Source organism: Sycon ciliatum, chromosome 3 (assembly GCF_964019385.1).
Source record: "Sycon ciliatum chromosome 3, ocSycCili1.1, whole genome shotgun sequence".
Taxonomy (NCBI): domain Eukaryota; kingdom Metazoa; phylum Porifera; class Calcarea; order Leucosolenida; family Sycettidae; genus Sycon; species Sycon ciliatum.
In genome coordinates, this window is record NC_088645.1 from 39,483,399 (window position 1) to 39,505,035 (window position 21,637).

At 47.2% G+C, this 21,637-nt stretch overlaps 2 protein-coding genes across 2 annotated transcripts in view; one reads left to right on the top strand and one right to left on the bottom strand.

Annotated features, from left to right (window-relative positions):
- LOC135812162 (cadherin EGF LAG seven-pass G-type receptor 1-like) overlaps positions 1 to 21,637 on the bottom strand; it is a 54,976-nt gene that overhangs the window by 30,335 nt on the left and 3,004 nt on the right. The window lies entirely within an intron of this gene.
- On the top strand, positions 574 to 5,104 carry LOC135812161 (uncharacterized). The gene is made up of 2 exons (XM_065325477.1): positions 574 to 843; positions 926 to 5,104. Exons 1-2 carry the CDS (start codon positions 737 to 739, stop codon positions 3,315 to 3,317), a joined length of 2,499 nt encoding a protein of 832 aa, XP_065181549.1. The 5' UTR covers positions 574 to 736; the 3' UTR covers positions 3,318 to 5,104.

A 21,637-nucleotide genomic window follows, 5' to 3' on the forward strand; every position in this document is an offset into this window, starting at 1 on the left:
TCGAGCATTATCCCCACACCCCTAGCGTGTTGACAGGGAGAGGCGGGTCATTTGACCAAATACGACCAAAATAGTGTCATTCATCAGTCCGCAGGGACGCTCACGATGCCATCATGCTCTGGAACCGTAGTAGGCAGGCGGGTTGATCAAACTTCCAAGTCATGTATGGTAGGTCGGTTGACAGGTCCTGCGAGACCTAGGGAGCGAATGTTTTACAAGCTGACTCCATTCAGACCCAACTGATATCTGAAATACAAATACCAGATTGGTTTATGTGTGGTCCACATGGTACAAACTTGGCCATAGAAACTGTGCACGAATTCCCCGTTGCCCACATTGAAGATGCCACGTGTGTGAGTAGACAGGCGTTCTTCCATTTACATGTTCATAATTATTACCACTTTGATCTGGTCTGCCAGCCGCCCATTCAAACCTTTCTTTCCACAGGCTAAATCAAGTTTGTTTCTCGGCACTAGAAATACGGCGTACGAGCTACATGCACTATGCAATGGTGTTTGTGCACTTTTTTTAGCACTTTTTACACCAAGGCCAGTGTTCGGATGGGCCCAATAGACAAGTTCGCCAAAGATTGTCTGGGTTCGTGTCACGGGGCAAGGTGGAAATCGCGGATCACGGATCGCGGAACTTGATCGTGATTTTCACTGACAAGCAGTCATACTACTTGTAGTTGTCGAAAGTTTGTTTTATTTCCTGAGATGTCTTGTTCACGGGACAGATGGCTGACGACCTTCCCATCGCATCCTGGACCCTGGCTGAGCTGAAAGCCTTCCTGAGGAAGCGTGGTGCCTTTTTATCCGGCAAGAAAGCCGAACTTTTGGAACGGTAAGTAAAAACATATTTTGTCAAATAGGTTTTGAGAAAGTACGTCTGATTTTTTCCTCTGTTCTCTTCTTCCCCTGGCCAGTGCCGTGTTCTACAAGAACAACCCTGATGCCCCGCGAACTCGGTCATCAGTCACCAACGCTGACTCTCGTGCTGTGGCAGCGGAGGAGACAGCCAAAGCACCTTGCTTCCCCACGTCAGGCTGGTCGCACGATCCGTCCAGTTTTCCTGCAGTGACGACGTCGACTTTCATTGAGCACATGCTGAAATCTGGGAAATCGGTGCAGTGTGGAGGAGATGATGCAGGAGTGGTGATGGTTCGGCGGCCGTTGGAGAGAGGCAATGAGTTCTTCTTCGGAGGATACGTGCATGATGTCTCTGTGGCCACTAGTGACATGAACTCGTTTGTTGTTGGCAAGTGCTGGGCGTCACAGCACAAAACGACAAAGTACTGTCAGAAGCTCGTCCTTGCTACAGCCCCGGAGTCCACCAGTGCTACAGTAACGTATGCCACGTGTGAGGGATGTGTGGCTGGCGTCGATGGAGGCCTCTGCTCTCATGTGTTTGCCCTCTTGATGGTGCTGGAAAAGTACCGCTGCACTGAGGAGGCAAGGTCCGTCACGTCATTGCCATGCAGCTGGGGTCCCAGACAACGAGACATTGAACCCAAGCCCATCATGGACACTGTTGTCGAGAGGGCGTCCATGGAGAGGAAGGGCCCACCTGTCAAATGTTCCCTCTACGAGAGCAGGGAGCGAGAGCTGCGGACACCGTCAGTAGAGAATGTCAGCCGCTTCCGTGACTTGTTGCCTGATGGTTGTGGCATGAAGCAGCTGTTGCCACGGCAGTTTTCTACTGTGACAAGCTTGTATGGACCGACACCTCGTGGCAGTCCATTGGGTTACCAAAGGAATCCTGATCGCGCCCCAGTCGCTCCTCAATCACTGCCGGCGTCGACTAGGAAGAAACGGTTTCCGCCACTACCACTGCCTGCTCGAAAAGAACCCACTTCGATGGGACTTGTTTGGCCATGCAGCTTGCAGGATGCACAGGCGTTGGAACGCCGAACCATCGGCCAGTCGTCGAACAAGGAGTGGATGGATCGCCATATGTACACCCTTACTGCATCCAACTTCCGACGCATTGTGCACTGTAAGACTGGCCAGGAAAAGCTCCTGACGTCTCTATTCAACCAGCGCTCTTTGTCACACATTCCTGCCATCCGTCATGGGAAACAGCATGAGCGTGATGCTGTTGCCAAGTATCAGTCTGTCAAGAGTGCCGGTGGCCAGCCAGTTTCGGTACGAGATTGTGGTCTTGCAGTGGACCCAATGTACCAGTACATCGGTGCTTCCCCTGACGCAATGGTGTTCGACCGGTCTGCGCAACCTCCGTATGGGCTGTTGGAAGTCAAATGCCCGTACGCAGCCTTTGAAAAGTCTCTGACTGTGGCTGAAGCTACTGCCCAGGACAGCAACTTCTGTTTGGTAGAAGAGGATGGTCAACTGAAACTCAGCAGACAGCATCCATACTATACGCAAGTACAAGGTCAGCTGGGTGTATGTCAACTGCCCTGGTGTGATTTTTTTGTTTGGTTGGGACAGAGCTTTCACTTGGAGCGTATCTATGCTGACTTTGATCTTTATAGCAGCTCCATTTTGCCGGCACTCACTGCGTTTTATGCTGTGCATGCTTTGCCGTACTTGCGCAAGCTGGAACGACCAGTACCGCCTGATGTTCCAAGTAGTGCTCCTGTTCCTCCTGCTGCTCCTGCTGCTGCTCCTGCTGCTGCTCTTGCTGCTGCTCCTGCTGCTGCTCCTGCTGCTGCTCCTGCTGCTGCAAGATCCGCTGTGTCCCCCTGGTCGCAATATGAAATGTTGCTTCCCCCCGACTTATCACAGGCGACTATTGATGGTAGGAACGGCAGCAATGCTTGCACGATTATCTCTGCTGTGTTTATTCGCAACAGTCTTGAGGCTGCTAGTGCTGATGGTGCTGTCGATACCAGTGCTGCTGCCATGTGTGAAGCTATGCGTTCAGGCAACAGTATTTATGATTCTCTGCACACCAACGAACTCCTTTCATGTGATGAAGTGTTAGCACTCCAGCCAAGTGTAGGAGTAGATATGTGTGCTGAGTCATTTGTCCGACCTGCTGCTCTGGACACAATGGTGTCGTTGATGTCAACTCGCTCGCAGAATGTGGCTTCTTTTGCATATGGTGCTGTGTTTGTTGTCACTCCATACTCAATCTCTCTGTGTTCTTGCCAGGGGCGTTTCATCCTCTTTGACTCTCATTGCCATGGGGGTAGTGGTGCACTTCTTGCAGATGTGCCTACTTCTGAGGCGGCTGATTATCTCGAGTACTTTTTTTCACACTACTACCCTCGGCTGAACTTCAATGCTGCTGCTGCTGGTAACCCTGCAGCCCACGTAACATTTTTAGACTTGCGACAGTCTGCTTGTGCAACCTAGCTTGCTCCACTGGCTCGCTTGTTCTCTCCCACGTACTTCTTGGTCATTCCACTCCTGTACATAAATCTTTGTGCTGATTATCCTAACAACATGCTGCAACCTCATCCTGGCAGTATCTTCGCTTGTATATATCTTGACTTTGAGGGAAAGACATATTATATATTTATTTATTTTTAAACTCTCCTTGTCTTTTGACGCTTGTGGGTAGTGATGAACCCGAGACCATTGGTCGGGGGAGCTACTCTTGCCGCGCCCCACTCTTGTCCAATATGTCACTGCTTGCTCAACATTGGCCCGCTGTGCAGCATCTGCAGGTTCTGTGGTACACTGTTAAATATACTGTGTCAAATAATATTGTGAAGAAGGGCTGAGACTTCCTGCAGCTTCATCTCTGAAATATATTCCCATAGCGCTGTATATCCGAACCAGTATTTAGGTACTTCAAACGAAGTAATCTGTGCTGTCATCAAACACCCGAGCACAAACGCAGACCCGCCCCATTGCGGAAGCAATGATAGCGAACAGCTACGTTTAACATAGCAACTTGTGAAATCTGTGTTGTCATCAAACATACGCACCCACGAGCACACACACACAGACCCGACCCATCGCGGAAGCCATGAAAGCGAACAGATACGTTAAACATAGTAACTTGTGCTGCCATTCAACAGAGTTAATTTACAACGTTTCGGCACTTGGCCATCATCAGGCTGCAGGGGGATGCGAACTGAGGGTGCATGTCAAATATTATGGTGTTACACAGGGTGTAGCTACAAAGATGATGCGAGTTGCCATTGTGCTCTGCGAAGTGAGTGAAGTGAGTAAAGAAATATGGTTGCAACATACGTGGACAATGCTGTAACCTACTTAGGAGGATCGTGTTAGTTCAGATGGCAGCAAAAGTGGGCAATGCAAAACTAGATCAGCAGTGCAACGTCTAGCTCCTTACTCCACAATCAGTGGGCCAGAGAGGTTGCTCAACAAACAGCAGATTGTCCAGACCTGGCTGATGGAAGCAAACTGCACCAACGGTATATCTTTGTCGAAGATGTGAAATCTTGACTTGACTCTGCCGATGGCGCGCTCGACATGAATACGAACACTGGCAATTTTTTGTGTCTTGACAACATCTTCCTTGGGCATGAACGCTCTTGAGCCCTTGAACGGAGGAATGTTTAAGATGAGCCCAGGCTTAACAAGCAAGTCCTGGATTGCGAAGCCACGATCTGCCATCACGCGCTTGCCTGGTGGCACAGAGTCGAGCAGTGGAATGATACCGCTCTCGACCACAAGCTGCTTGTCGCTGATACAGCCAGTGAAGAGTTGGCTAATAAACGTGAAAGTACCATTTGGTGCGATTCCAACAAGACCCTTAACCGTTGTATGGGACTTGTACGACGAATAGAGCTGTGACTGTAATGAGAGTGAGCTAGGAATCTCGCAGCGTAGCTCTGTAGCATCTAGGATGATGAAGGTGTCCGGAAATGATTGTTTAAACGATTGCGGCATTGACTTTGCAACATCATCCCACTCCGGCCAGATAGGCATCATCGCAAGACGAAGGTAGAGGAAACTGATCCACATCTTCAGTATCGATGAAACAGCACTCTCACTAACACCAAAGCTATAAGCCAACTCTTCTTGAAGTCGGCCGAGGCGAAGACGCATGAGCGTGAGTAGTAGCTGATCTTCTTGTGACAGGATAGAGACACGGCCACTGCCACGAGCTATTTTCCGGCCTTCTTGCTCTCTTGCTGCTGATTTTTCACTCAAGATTGCACCTGGGCGTACTTGCAGGTAGGACCACAGACTTTTCCATGCCCCATTATTTAGTCCAGTGAGAAACTCCATCTCCTCCTCGTTGTCACATATATTGGCATAACGGAAGAGCTGTGAGCGAAGGTGAGTGACTTCAGCTTTCAAACTTTCAACTTCAGCTTCCAACTCCCTCACCTTAGATTTCTTCGTTCGTAGCTCTCCTTGGAGCTTGAACTCCACAGCCGAAACGCCTGGCTTTGGCAGCTGCTTTTGGGCTTCCAGCTCAGCTGCACGAGCTGCACCAACAGCTAACCGTTCTGCGCGTGACAGCCTGGGGGTCGGAGGCGGAGGTCGGAAAGAAAACAAGGACGGCACAGCCCCTTTCTTCACTCGACGACATGGTTTCTTCGCCCCTGGCTGGTGTACAGACACAGTCGGGTAGAAACTTTCAGGTGTAAAATGTTCGCTGCAAACGACAGTATTGGCAGAAACTACGAAGTGTTCCCGCTTCACAGCCTGTATCCACTTTGCGCGAGTGTCAGGATCGGCAGGGAGGACATGAAACGATATGTCAGGCCTCTTGGAACGGCGGTTAGAACAGTCGAACACACAGCAGTGATCCTCAGCAGGCATTCCAATAAACACAACTGAACTCGAGAGAACAAACATTTGATTTCGTACAGGAAAAATTTGAAATGTCGATCCCACGCTGCAGGTCAGAGCGCCCCCTGCCCCGTCTCGAACCCAGACAATCTTTGGCGAACTTGTCTATTGGCCAAGGGAGTGGCCCCTACGCACTAGTGACAGTTTGTGGGCATTATTTATATTCTGCATACCTGGCTCCCTGTCTTATGTCCATGTTGCCTCTTTCACCTTTCCTCCCCATTTCTTTGCATATGTGTTGTGCAAGTGCGTCCGAGGTACATGTACATGTACTTCATGTAGTAAAACAAGCAAGGTATCAGTAGCACAGTACAGTTAAATGTTCTAACGGTGTATCGCCAACACCTGCCTCTCTGGAGGCGTGGGTTCGAATCCCACCGCTGCCACCAATGTAATGGGTAGCCGAGTGGTAGGCGCGGTGAAATCAACAAGAATTACTTTTATTCTACTTTCAGGTACACACCTGAGATATAATCGTTCGTGAAAGAAGAAGCGGCAAAATAAATAACTTTCTCTCCGGTGCTCACCTAGAGGCTGAATCCTTATTCTTCGAGTTAGCTTTCATTGCTATCCAATCTAATCTAATCTAATCTTCATCAAAACAGAAATGCGCAGCCGCTTTTATGCAGCAGACGACGTACGCTTACATACGGAGATACACTAAATATACATCAGGCAAGCTCCGTATTAGTTCCGTACTGCTTCCGTATTGGCGGGCAGGGATACTACAGTAGTAAAAGAGTTGGTGGACAATCCGTTGATTATATTCACTCTCAATGTAATATCAAAAAAGTAGTCTTTCTAGACCAAGGAGTGGTATATTTGATAAAAATTAATAACATATAGAATATTTACGATACCTCTCCAGACGTTTTGTTGTTGTTGGATAAAGAATGATTCTTTATCCACTGACGATGTTGTTCAGAACAACAAAACGTCTGGAGAAGTATCGTAAATATTGCTATTGTTATTAAATTTTATCAAATATACCACTCTTTGGTGTAGAAAGAATACTTTTTCGATAGTATTCGTACTACACATGCACCTGCACATACAGTGAAACTTGTTAAGGCGACACTCGGATAAAGCGACCACCTGTCCTGGAAGACCACAAGAACCAGGACCAAGGGGTGATATTTGCAGTCAATTGACCCGAGATAAGGAGACCACATGGTAAAAGAGACCACATCTTGAAGGTCCCTTGAGGGGTCGTTTTAGACTGGTTTCATTGTACATGTAGATATAGAACAGCCGACGGAGACAAAAGACTGTACTTCTAGTGGCTGTGTAGCTGTAACGCCAAGTAGGTTAACGCATTTCAGGGATCATCCGACAGCAGAATTTAGCATTCACACGAGTCATGAGACAGCAGAATTGGGCGTTCACACGGGTGGTTTAGTCACTCGTAACGGATACGAGAACGTGGGTGATACACGTAAAGTTAGTTCATGCAATGGACCCACGTTCGCAAGTTTGTTTTTTGTCACCCGGAACAAACAACAGCATGAAGCGAAAAGCCCAAACTTGGTCAAAGACGACGCTTCGAAGCTCATCGAATAATTCCATGGATTTCGTGTTTCGAAAACTTCTTCCGCTGAGCACCCCCACAGCTTGCACAATGCGCTCCATTCTGAGTTTCATCCACGTTCTGGCGGCCTTGTTTGTACATGTACATTTACCTAAATTAATGTCATCAGACCAGGTGTGTTGATTACTCTCTATACATGTAGCTACCAGAACTATTTCCAAGTGTGTTTACAGGGTACGTATTGTGATATGGCAGGCAGCTCCCCCCCCCCCTTGGGGCCCTGCGGCTGCGCCAATCCCCACTTCCAAGATACAGCTGTTAGGCTAAAGATCGACTTCCATTTCACCAGACCACAGTCTTAAGATCCTTCCATTTCCTGAGAGCATGTGATACGGTTAGCAGAAGATCGATGGCTTGTCGTTACAGCGGAAGCAACTCAACGTGAACAGCCATCGACTCTTGACAACAAGTGTGTGCTTTTCTGTGTACTTGTACATGTACGTGTATTTGACGTTTGTAACAAAAGCCAACTGACAACCTAAAATCGGTATAAATGTATTAAATGTATTTTGTGAATGGGTGTTGCCTCATGATTGCGAGAGCATGAAAATTCAAGTCGCAGCAAACAAGCCTTGATTGTCATTGTTGTTCTGTTCAGCATTACTGTTGTGCTCTGACAGCTCGCCGTCCAACCTCGTCACCTCCATGCAGACCGGCATTAACTCCACCATAGCATGGATGGAAGCTTGGAAGCTGAGGCCCAACATCGCGAAGACCGAAGCAATGTTCATTAGCCCATCGCCGCCCACTCAGCCGTTGCACTTTCCAGGAGCCAATGCTAACGTTAAAATTGTTCATGAACACAAACACCTTGGTGTAGTATTCGACAGCCATATGTCCTTGTTCCCACAGGTCCAGTCAGTATGCAAGCGAGCTAGCTCCTCCCTTGGCATGTTGCAACCTCACTGCCACCATTTAAATGACCATTGCCGAAAATTGTTCTTTACGTCGTACATTCTACCTATATTTGATTACTGGGACACAGCGTGGTGTGGTCTGTGTCAGGCCGTTGTTCAAACTCTGGAAATACACCAGCGTCTGCTTCTAAAAAAATCCTGTTTCGCAAAGATCAAACATTCTCCTCCCAACGTCTCTACACTACAGTTTAGCCTCAGTATCTCCCCTCTTAGAGCGACACCAGCACCATCTTTTCATCCTTGTACACATGATCTTATTAGACCTGGCTCCCAAACACTTTACTAAGTATAACTGGTTTGTGTCCACCAGATCAACACGTCATTCCTTCTCATTACCCCGTGCCAATACCTTCCTGTTTCTGAAATCTCCTATCTTCTCTGCGTACACTTCTCTGGTCTTCCCTGCCAACTAGCCTTAAAGCATGCACAGACATTAAGGAGTTCAAGCTTCAGCTTCTTCGTCCTAAATAATCTAACCATTTTCGTCATGCCTCCCCTTGCAGTACTCTCTTTGTTTCTCTCCTTATTATTCAGTTCGCCGTGGTTGGTTACCACCCGACTTCTCATATATATTGGCAGTCTTCTGACGAGGCAGGAGATGTTGAATTAATAATAATAATAATAGTTGTCAGTTTGAGCACTCTGGCAAGGTACGTTCGGGCCTGATTGGAAATTTTTATTTTCATTGCTATCAGGTTCGGCCTCATTTTCTCTGTGCTGCGCTGATGAGTTCAAAAAGAACGAAACAGCATGCTGTCCGCAGATTGAGTAATAATAAAAATAATAATTTGGAAAGGATTGGGAGAACTTCATATTCAAGGATCAGTCGGGGAAGTGAACTGCCTGAAAAGAGAAAAAAACGCCAGACCCACCAGGACTCGAACCTGGGACCCTGCTTGTCATGAGCAATGCTCTAACCACTGAGCTATGGGACCAGGCTGAACCTAGAAGGCGCTGACAAGTTTTTCACTCCAAAGGCAGCTCACAACACGTGCCACACATACTGATGGCACTTGGGTCTTTTTCCCTCCCCCAGGGGACCAACCACGGTCAGTTTCTGGAAACTACCAGAGGTGAAAGAAAGTGATTAAATTTGGAAAGGATTGGGAGAACTTCAGGGAAAAAGACCCAAGTGCCATCAGTATGTGTGGCACGTGTTGTGAGCTGCCTTTGGAGTGAAAAACTTGTCAGCGCCTTCTAGGTTCAGCCTGGTCCCATACCTCAGTGGTTAGAGCATTGCTCATGACAAGCTGGGTCCCAGGTTCGAGTACTGGTGGGGCTGGCGTTTTTTTCTCTTTTCAGGCAGTTCACTTCCCCGACTGATCCTTGAATAATAATAATACAGTCGTCCCTCTCTAATCCGGCACTTTATAATCCAGCACCCTCGATAAACCAGCACAATTTTCAGTAGCCAAAATGTCCTCTCCATGCACATTGCAGCAGTAAATCAGATTTGTTAATCCAGCACCCTCCCTAATCCAGCAGATTTTCGTGGCACAAATGGTGCCGGATTATAGAGGGACCACTGTAATAATAATGGTTGATAAATATGGTAGTAAAGACACACCTGGCAATATGGTGGTAAACACACGCCTGCCCACACACGCTCTCTAGGCTGCAAAGTTCTGGCACAGAGCTCTCCTTCTCACCACCACCACCATCAGTTCGCGCCTGGCGCCTGGTCGATGCATGGCTGGCGGTATCCGGCATAGCAGGCTGGTAAATCAAGTAGCGCATGGCACATAGAAGATGACACAGCAACGACATAGCTCGATTGCGACGTACGTTTCGTCCCCGCTGGACTCATCAGGCAATCTTCTTCTTGGATGTTTTCATACGGAGCTTGACTCGGGAGAATGAAATTGAAGACACCACTGCAGCTGTACTTACCGCCATATTGCCAGGTGTGTCTTTACCACCATATTTATCAACCATAAGTACAGCTGCAGTGTTGTCTTCAATTTCATTCTCCCGAGTTAAGCTCCGTATGAAGACATCCAAGAAGAAGATTGCCTGATGAGTCCAGCGGGGACGAAACGTACGTCGCAATCGAGCTATGTCGTTGCTGTGTCATCTTCTATGTGCCATGCGCTACTTGATGTACCAGCCTGCTATGCCGGATACCGCCAGCCATGCATCGACCAGGCGCCAGGCGCGAACTGATGGTGGTGGTGGTGAGAAGGAGAGCTCTGTGCCAGAACTTTGCAGCCTAGAGAGCGTGTGTGGGCAGGCGTGTGTTTACCGCCATATTGCCAGGTGTGTCTTTACCACCATATTTATCAACCATAAGTACAGCTGCAGTGGTGTCTTCAATTTCATTCTAATAATAATAAAAAAAATAAAAAAAATTTCACGGTTCGCGTGAGACTCGGCCAAAGGCCCAGTTTTCCGCATCCGCAGGAACGCCACCACCCTCTTGGATCAAGGCGCAGATGCAGCTCCTAAGCGGTGGGAGGTGAGTAGATCAGACCCACCACAAAGTGGTCAAAGACCGAAATCCCATTCACTGCATCCATGTTTCCCTCGTGCCAGGCCACGAGTTCCCAATTAACTGTGGGTCGCAGCACGGCTGGAAAAAATCCTTCCGCTTCCAAGCAGGACTTGAACCTGGTACCCTCTGTTTCTCAATCATGGTCTTAGACCATCCCACTATGCCTGCCTGCATATACTAATAATAATAATAATCTTCACTAGTTCGAGGGAAAGAGACAAACGGGAAAAGTCTGAAGAAAAAATTGACTTTCACCACCAGGAGGGAATAATAATAATAATAATTACGCTCTGCCTCCGCGGTGTTGAGCACTGTCAGCACACTGGGTACATCTTCCGGTGACTAGGCATGGGCGGGTAATGCTAGTTATTTGCTGCGACAATGCTAAAGGCAATGCTCATAATATGAGGATATAATGCCACTTATAATGCTCACACGACTCCATAATGCCATTTTGAAAGTTGGAAAAGTTGATTTAAGAAGGCCGTCTTGGATCAAGGCCAAAGCGTAGAAGAAGAAAAACTTAAACAGCAGTGAGCATGTTGTCTGAAACAATCCACTGAGAAAGTTGATTTGCAACGTCAAGTCTCCGGACGAAGCCGGACAGGTTTCAGATGCACGATTTTCGGAACTGGACCTAGCCAGCTTCATGCATGAGACCGTTGTCGACCGGCAATTAAGCTTGTAATGCCAATTTTGCGAGCGAAATGGTGTTATTATGCCAGCATTATGCCACCTGGAAAAAAGGGACTATAATGCCAGCCATAATGCTAGCATTACCCGCCCATGCCTACCGGTGAATGGGTGTACATAATTATGTATGTATTTTCATGCATGTGCCCTTAGACTACATGTACTTTTAACTCTGACAAATCTTGCTGTGACAAATCTTGCTGTGACAAATGCAGCCAGTGATGACCCACGAAAGTGCTGAGTTTCACCATACCGGAGGTGAATTTCAGACATTTGTTGCCACAACAGCTGCAAAAGTAGTGCAAAACTTGCTAGGGGAAAAAGGAAGCTGCCATCTAAACAGATACATGTAATCATAGAGTGACATTCAACAGGAAATGGTTTGACCTCGAATATAAACCAAAATAATGAAAGAACATTAATTTTGGAAAATAATGAGACTTCTGTTCAGATATATTATCATGTTTAAAGGTTCCATGTCTGCACCTTGCTTGTAGAGACACCAAAGACAAAGAGATCTACTGCATTATGACGTGTTGTTGGTGTACTCTAGTGCAATGGTACATTTATAAAATAAAGATAAATAATAATTATTCTGTTTTTGTAGGGGAACTTGATAGGGCGGTTAGATATAAAAGGCAGAAGATAAAAATCAGTTCAATTTAGCTTCTTGGTATAACTATGCACTGCAGGGGAAGAGTGTGATCATGGTTAAACTTGTAGAGTAAAGGCCATAGTAGGAGAAAACCTCAAAATTGTGGCTGTTTCTGCTAATCCATATTTATAAGTTTGAAAATACTTTCTGCCAATACAAGTAAATGCATAATGATAAGCGCTCTGGTAAGGCATAATGCTACATGTATCTGTTCTTCTAATCTAAGCTAGTGAAGACAATTTTTCTTATGCATTATACTCTTGGCATGTACTCTCGCAAACCTACTGTGTTTCCTTTTATCTGGAAAACATTGATTGGCTGTGGATGCCAGCATGGTCAACTGTCAATTATGGCATCTTGTTCCGCACGTACCCAACCGTTAACTTTGTGTAGAGCAACTTGAACCGCGGTATTGCCGTGAGGTCATCCGTGATGCGGCAGTCCAGAAGCTGCAACGTCGGTATGAGAGCTGTTATATTCGAACAATGCTCCACCCTCATACCTTGGCGGAGAACTGCGGCGGTGAACACTTGAGGGACGGCAGGCTCTTCGATTCGGAATCTCTTGTAATTCCACGCACACTCGTTGGGCATTCCGAGCGCTGGTTTGCTGATCGGCGGCGATTCAAAAGGCACAGGAACATTCAGGCACGCTCCCTGTTCACACTCGTCGTCTCTATTGATTGTGATTTGCCTTGGGTGGTTGGGTAGCACCACCTCCGCTTCGCCGATGTCCATTGAGCAATTGAAATCGCACATGCCGTACACCTCAGAGAACTGGTACAGCTGGCAGCGAAAGTACCTGCTATTCCATGAGCCAGTCTGGCTCGAATCAGGGCTGCACTCCGGCGGGCAGTAGAGCTCACTCTGTACTAGACTGGCAGCTAGGCTGCATATGGCACAGACGATGGACACAAAGGTGTGGGAGCTAGCCCGGAATATAGGCGCTCCTCTCCACTGCATGACTTCAGATAAGTGAAGCCTTTGCTGTGCTGTTACTAGTTTGTAGGATCCTGTTGGAAGAAACGAGATAGAGAGAGAATATAAGGGTATCTTAGACAACACAGTTGTAACTATCAGCTAGAAAGGTACACAGAATGCCTTAGATAAACTCGACAGTAGCACTATTATCCAATAGAATTATATTTAGGTTAGAATCTCAAAGTGTGATATAAACGTCGTCAAGCCTTGCCCAGGTATCCTCTGATGCTTTTCGCAGTACTAAAGCAGTGAAAGACTGCATGGCACGCCTGGAATAAACGTCGGTGCCCAAAGCGGAGGAGAGTTTGGAATGTCCGTTGAGTGTGCGTGTGTGGTCGTGCCTTGGCGTGGCAATATTGGCGTTTGTGCGTGAGCATGAGGATTGCATTCGCTTGTGGAACAGCTAGGAGAAGGGGGCAATCAGGGACAATCGGACATAGATTAACCAGACGTCATTGGCTCGGAGCAACGTGGCACCAATGCGCTGCGGGACAGGACGGGCCTAATGCGGGTCAACGTGTACATGTATGCTGGTTCCCATTCGCTTCCTGAAGTACATGCTGCTGACTCTCGATCCGCGCTGGTGGCTCAACACTACACCATAACACCTCTCTGCCTCTGATCACGTTGCTCCACGTAAACCAACACCGAGATGAAATCTAAATCAGAGGCAGCACCTGCCCGCACAGGGAGTACCCAAATGTTCCGCTTTTCCATCACACAGTATAATTATAGCGGCACGTTAGACGGCTGGAGATATACAATATGAATATGAACACAAAGGGTCTGAGGTGCTTGCTGCACAATAATTCTCAACACCCTAACAAGGGCACAGAGAGTACTACACAAATCAAAACAACAGAGACCAATATTTTTCTCCTGATTCAGAGTCTCGTGTTGGTGTTGTTGTTGTTTGTTTAATTAAATATCGCATGTCAAACGGGCAGTTCTGCCCTATATTATGAAAGCGATGTGTCTGTAGAGTGTTTTTAAACACGACACCTGGAGTCACGAAAAATATATTGGTCTCTGTTGTTTTGCCTTGTGAACATGTACACTGCATTAATAAAGTAGAGATATTGTGCGCCTAAAAGCACAGGTTTCCACCATTTTTTCTGGAATATGTTTAGGTGAAGATTCGACCAGAGTATATATAAAATTGGAGCAACGCATAGCACCATTACTAAAAATGTGCTTGGAATGCCTCTTACCTTCGCTGGGTTGTTTGGAACACCAGGATCTTCTGAACGCGACACTCAGCTCCTTCTCGTCAATTTAACCTTATCTCGTGGCAAAGACGATACAGAAAGCACGACACTGGATGCCTCCCGCCAGATCGCTTCCAATCTCTTCTGTGATCCTTAAATGTCTGAGGTAAAGTCGAAGAAAAGGCCTTTTTATAGCCATAATGACCCAGTGCCGCTGTCCACGAAGTAATGTCCGCGTAGTACTGCGCTTATGAGATACAACACGTCAGGCGTTCTTAATAAACAAGTCTTCGTCATGACGCAGGCAGGACATCGTGCAAAAGACGTTCTCGCCTGCATCACGTTAGAGTGGGGTACAGGCATGGGACAGCTGCGCGAGACTTGGGAGTAGGCCCCCACTGTTGAGCTGTACGCAGCCCCGCGGGCGATCCCAGGAGTATGCAGTTCAGGAGGGCAGCTACAAATCATATTGACATCTAGCAGAATCAGAATCCTTGCTGGTACATGTATACCGTTATCCGTCTGTGGTGCACACGGAGGTAAGAGGAGCGAGAGCCATGACGGAAGTCATTCAAAACGTGAACAGTGTTTTCTGAATTCTGAGAACCCGTTTTTTGGGTGCACACATGCCGGTCGGCGATATTCTGGGTCAGTAACACCACATTTCAATATAGTGTTCCTGTGTGGAATCGGATATTGCCTTCTGACATACCTCACCCCTTACCCACCTCCACCAAGGTAACGTACACGTACAAATACACACAAGGCACACACACACACATGCACACATACACACGCGCGCGCGCGCGCAGTACAACGACAATGGCCATCAGGGATTTCGCTTATTGGCAAACATTGATTGCAGCCAATCAGGCAAGGGGTAAACGGAGCTTCACCCAACACTCCCCAAAATGACTGTGCATTACCTTCCGAAAGGTTCAGTCTTGTGTTTCCCGATAGGCATTTCTTCTGCCCGGTATGAGTCCAGCGAAAAAATAATCAGCCAAAGTCCTCTACAAGTTCCCGCAGCTTATACATGTATATGACCCCAAAGCAATTGATCGCTGATTACATAACCCGGTTAAGAATAGCAAATTTGTCAAACACGCCGTGTGCAGCGGTTACGGGCTGTGCGGACACAAAACCTCTAGCGCTTCCGCACGTTTCGATGTTTGGGCACATCTGCCCGGTCTCCTCAGCGCGTGCTTGCATGCATTGTTGGCCAGTTAGGCAGTGCCGGGAGAAAATACATTCCTGAATCGAAGAGTCTGCTTCCGCCGCTCTCCCGGCTTGTGAGTATTTCGTTGTCACTAGATGTTGTCAATGAGATTACTACTAACCTACTTTCTAGCACGGTACATGAAACTGCTACTTGGGCAAACCAGGTGTGGAGCTAATGATGCAAAGGTTGCACATTCCAAGTTTCGCCAACAGAGTAAACATTTTCTCGCTTCTTTTGTCCTCCTTCCAAGTGGCTATTCTACGGCACGCATAGGCATAACCACACTATCCAGGTAGTTACATGTACATGTATATACATTGTAGACCGCACGTGGCGGACATTTTTCAGGTCACTTAGACGCTTCAGACTTCGAGCTGCGAACCTGGCTGACGTTGCTGAAGTTACGCCGGGCATCCTTCAGCCTTGTTTCCTGGGGATGCACTAAAGCCGAGTTATCAGGTCCGATTATCATCTTCTTTCCTTCTTTCTTTCTTTTTCTTCTCTTGCCATGGCTGGCTAATGCCCCCTCCTTTGCATTGGCTTCTGCCATTGGACGGTGAAATAAAATAAAATGAAATAAAGCCACAATTTGCGGGGCATCTTGGCGCAGGCGAATTTTTTTTTTTTACTAAGTACACAACCTACTCGTCAGAAGGGGAGAAGACAACAGAGTATACAATGACAAAACAGCAGGGAGAGTAGGGGCTGCAAAGCAAGCCTGTGCTGGTGAGGCAAGCCCACAACACCGACCTATGGTCTCGGCGTTAACGTGAGCTTGCGCATCATAGCCTAAAAGAAGGGGGTGATTTAGTGGGATAAAGACAAGAGAAGGTGAGGTAGAATGGATGAGGAGAAAGAGAGCAAGAGAGAGAGGGAGAGGGGGGGGGGTGGAGAAAGAGAGAGAGAGAGAGAGAGTGAGTGAGAGAGAGAGAGAGAGAGAGAGAGGGGGGGGGGGTGGAGAGAGAACAAGAAGAGAGAAAAATAGATTCAAAGGCAGTTCAGATGCAGTGAACATCATGCAATGGTTGGGGGGGGGGGGGGAGTTTCAGGATGGAAATAGTTCTGAACTGTTAGAGGGAGTCTGTGGCCCAAAGCCACTGGCTTCGGCGAAGATGGTAGTGGACGTTCGCTTTGAAGGATTGTAGAATGATATGCCTATCACTGCCAGTCGGCCCTCCTGCACGGTCCTTGACAACGGCTCCCAGAGCGCGCGGGCGCTAGAAGAACTCAGTGTTGGACTTGGTCACTGAGTGTGACGTCCGAAAGAGGTTCCGGAGACGCAGGCAGTGACAAGTGTCAAGTTTAGGCACAAAATCCTGGCAGAAACCCAAGCGTTGTAAGCCACAAGTGCGGTAAACCGATGCCGCTTCATATTCGCAGCACCCCCCCCCCCCCCGAGTGTCTTCCTTACGGCGCAACCAAACACCCCACATGCATGTGTGGACTGATGTAATTGTGACACTTGAATACTCTATGGCTTCCCTTATATTCATTGGTTTGAGGGAAAACTGTCCCTAAATGGTCTAATGTCCCTTATGCGTGATTCTTCCGTGCCACACCAAGCTAATATGAGGTGTAGGCGACGGTGAACTGCAATGTGGACCGTGGTCCATTTTTGTGGGAAATCCCCAGATCCTTCCAAGAGCCTACGTCATCAGCACAACTACATGTACATGTACATGCCCTTCACTCCAACACGAAATGCCCGTGGGCGCTGAATAAACGTGCAAAACAATGAAATCGCACCTTTGTGCGTGTGCAGCCTCAATGAAGCTAGGGAGTCTGAGAGACTCGAAGACGAAGCGCTACCTTCCTTGCCTTGCTGGCTAATAAATCCGAATTCGCAATAAGTACTGTATCATAGAGAGGGTGATAGCAGAGCTTCGCGTGTGCAGCTGGAACGTGGCATATGGAACGGGTCAGCACCTGCGCCACGCCAGAGATCCTGTGATGTGTCACGCAGGGTTCCGCTCCTGGAAGGCACACCGGCCCCAGGTGCTGGCTCTTCCCCGAAGAGTACTATACGGGGAACGACTAGAGTTGCGCATCATACTAATAATAATAAAGATTATGATTATTATCCCCAGCTGTACTGAAACAGTAGTTGTAAGTGTAGTTCAGTGCACCATCCGCCGCGGAGCTGACTCAACAACGGCCGCGATGGATGACGTATCAAATTAGATATAGGAGCATATCATCCTGAAATTCATGGCGGAAATGGGGCACAGGTCAAGTATTTTCTTTCTCTACCTTGGCCAGTAGGTGAGGGTAATTTGAATAGTTTGTTTAAGATAAGTTAAGCGCCGGGATAGATCCACAAAGTCCGGTAAGCCTCAATTCTTCCTACTTCTCCCAAGCAATACCGAGATTTATAAGATTTACCGGATGCCGGTTTTAATATCGGACAATCAATAGCAATACCATGTTGGCTAGCGTGGATGGTGGTGGTCGTGGACATATCCGAGCTACTTACACGTCACCTTCATAGTACACGAAACACGTGTATGACGCATCTTGACCCAGATGCCTGCTGTTCGCCTGTGCCTTCGGGTAACCTGAGTCCACGTAGGCTGTATCTTTATTTTCAAACCATCGAGTTTGTATTACAAAACTATATGCAATACCAACAAATCATTTCTTAATACTGGCCAAATAGAGAGAATTAAATAATTCTGTGGGAAAGGAAAATACGATGAGTCATGCTTTACAAAAAAGTGCAGTACACAACTCATGCTGAAAAGCATCGTAGTTGTACTTCAGTACGAACACAACCCTTCCGAAGTTTGCTGATTCGCACTTTGAAGTACATGCAGTTCACCGTAAGGTTTGGCCGCGAGTGTGTGCCGGTTCTCGAACATCTTTCCTCTGCTCATTTCCTAGCTGGGGCTAATGGATGGCTCGAGCGACAACAGTGTTTTTTAGTGTTTTTTCTTATTAAAATAAGAAAAAAACACTGTTGTCGCTCGAGCCATCCATTAGCCCCAGCTAGGAAATGAGCAGATGGCCGCAGACTGTGCTCCGCCGGAAGCTGACCACTGTCCGTCACGTCTGTCCACCACATGGACTGCGAGACGCAGCAGGAAGCCAGGAAGGGGTTGTGTGGGGCTGGTTGGAATACTCTGGCCGCAGACAATGCAGCCTGAGCAGCGGTCTGCGGGAACATCTAGTAGATTTCGCCTCTACATGCACACGTATGCAAAAAATCTAGATGTAAAACAGAGAGGTTCCAGGCTGTTTCCAATAGACTGCTCAACACCGAAAGGAAGAGCTAGTTCCAACACGTATGTCAAAAGTCTACATGTGCATGTTTGTTTGAAGACAATTGTAGAATTCTGCGTATCCTTCTCATTTCCCCAGACCTAGCACGTACCGTGGGCAGATTAAAGGGGAGGTTAAGGCAAAAATTAAAATTTCACCAGTTGTAGTCTTCGGGGTGCTGAGTCGAATGGTCTTGGTCCGAGAAAGCTGAGACGCTCCCTTCCTACTTGAATCCCAATCGAACTCGCGCACTTCCACCGAAACTGGGTGACTGCGCCCTACTGCGTTCAGTTGGCCCGCACACAAATGCTCGTACTCGTGGCCAGGATACAGCTGCCTTAGTATTACCTACTGTACATATTGGGTATGGACTGCGCTCAGTTTCTTTTCTGGCGGCAGGTCGGTGGAACACTCTTCCTCCAAACTGTCGTCAGGCACAATCTGCTGGTACTTTTGCTCACCTCACAAAGATTCACATAGGGTTCCCTGTAACAAGGCCATGCCTGTTGGGACTCCCCTAGTCAAATAATAAATACTACTACTACTACTACTACTACTACTACTACTACTACTACTACTACTACTACTACTACTACTACTACTACTACTACTACTAGATGGGGATTTGTATGCAAAATGTCACTAAAAGCGCCGTTTCGTTCTTATAAAAGCACGGATGCCCGCGATTGGCCCATATGTTGTAGTCTTTTGGACGCTGAGTCGACTGGTTTTGGTCCGAAAAGGTTGCGATGCAGCGTTCCTCCTTTATTCCCAATCGAACATGCTTGAACAAGCGGTCACGTGCTCCTGCGTACACCAGTCAGCTGGTCACCGTGCCTGCAGGGTACAACTTACTAGCCTGTTTGACCTTTTTTGGGTGCAGTCCTGTCACTCGAGTTGAACTCGAGTTGAACCTTGGTGTGAAAGTTGTCGCCTGCTGGCGTGGTGACCACCTGATTTGGGCACCCAGGAGCACGTGACCACTTGTTCAAGCATGTGCGATTGAGAATAAAGGAGGGCGCAGTCACCCAGTTTCGGTGGAAGTGCGCGAGTTCGATTGGGATTCAAGTAGGAAGGGAGCGTCTCAGCTTTCTCGGACCAAGACAATTCGACTCAGCACCCCGAAGACTACAACTGGTGAAATTTTTAATTTTTGCCTTAACTTCCCCTTTAAGACGGGCAGTGGATATTCATTCCTACAACGTAATTTGTACGTCTTGATGTGCCAGTACACCACTCAGCGGTGAGTATTGTTCCTGGAACTGTCTGCGCTCTAGATTCTGCGACAGTTATGGAGTCCAAGATCCATGTAGATCTACATTGTTTGATCTAGGCAATGCCCAAATTCACAGTTAGCCTGGAGCGGCTCTGGCGTGATGGATACCCATGGCGAACGTTACTGCCCTTACATGTGTTGCTCCTCATGAGTGACACACTCGCAGGTGGCGCAAAGGAAAACAAAGAATAGGAACAACTCCGGCGTGTACAGAAGAAGAATTCGGAAGGAACCGACACACGTCCGGACAAAGAGTAGTCGGACGTGACACATACTGCATAAACGCAGTCCCATGCTGGTTCATATCTGTGTCGCACAATACGGAATGTTCTATTCTCAGCAGGCTACTCATCATCGATTGAAAATTTACTTTCGACCTGGATACTAGTATGCATACAAAGAAAGAGGTGAATTTTACTTTTGGAACTTGACATCAATTATAAATTAAAAAAATTAACTGTTCGCGTGAGACTCGGCTGGAAGCCGAGTTTTCCGCATCCGTCGTGGGAACGCCACCACCCTCTAGGATCAAGGCAACACATCATTTATACTATGTCTCAAAAATAATGAAATAATCCTCACAGAGACTAGTCTTTATCATCCCTTCGAGAATATGTGACCAATATTACATATCTGATATGTCGCATTGGAGATTGTGCTTCATTTGTATTTTGTATTTATTCTAAGAAAGATGTTGCGACATCGGCGGTGATTAGTGAAAAAAGTGTCTGCTCCTAGCGCCGGAGCTCACGCTTCCTGCCGACTGACTTGGCACTTGACTGACTCACGACTGCCCCTGGAGCACACGAGAAGCCCGTCGAACCTTTCACTCTACAAGCCTGCAAGAAACCTCCACTCCCTGATCAATACACAGTGTTTCGGAGAATACACCCCTCATGATCAGTTGAGCTTGAATAGGCTTTTTGTGCGGGAAGCAAGCGTAACTGTAAGTTGGTGTCCCTACAGTCCATTTCAAAACTATAGACGCGTACCTAGGCAAAAAACGTTATGCCAGTATCTATACCACATAAAATCTGTGATCACTTTGTGCATAAATTTTTCCAAATTGGGCGTCTGTGATCCAATCGTTTAGAAACTATATGAGAGTAATTGTGGAGCGGACCTGAGCAATATTCCGATAACTATTCTCAAAAAGCTCCAGCCAAATTTGAAATATCTCAAAGACCCTGAGCGTCTATAGTTTTGAAATGGACTGTAGTGATGGTTTAGCTCGGAGAGCACTACATAATGCAGTGTGCTCGGAGCAGAAATTTCATAAGCCTACTCAAGATTACTGATCATGAATATTCACCAGGGGGTGGTGCTTTTTATTTTACATAAAGGCATTTCATGTGTTCGCAAAAGGGTAAAGCTCCCACCTTCTTTTACTATCTCATTCATTCATCTTGGGCACCCTGTAAGAAGACCTTAGGGTCGATTGGGAATGCCGAAGTAAAATAATATTAATAATATCCAATACAATACTTTCTGCCCCCATCACATTAGTCCTTTCGCACTGTTTGGTCTTACAACTTTTACACAAAATTGTGATTCTAGTTTTAAAAAACTAGAATCACAATATTATGTACATGTTCCTGTAAGTGACCCCCT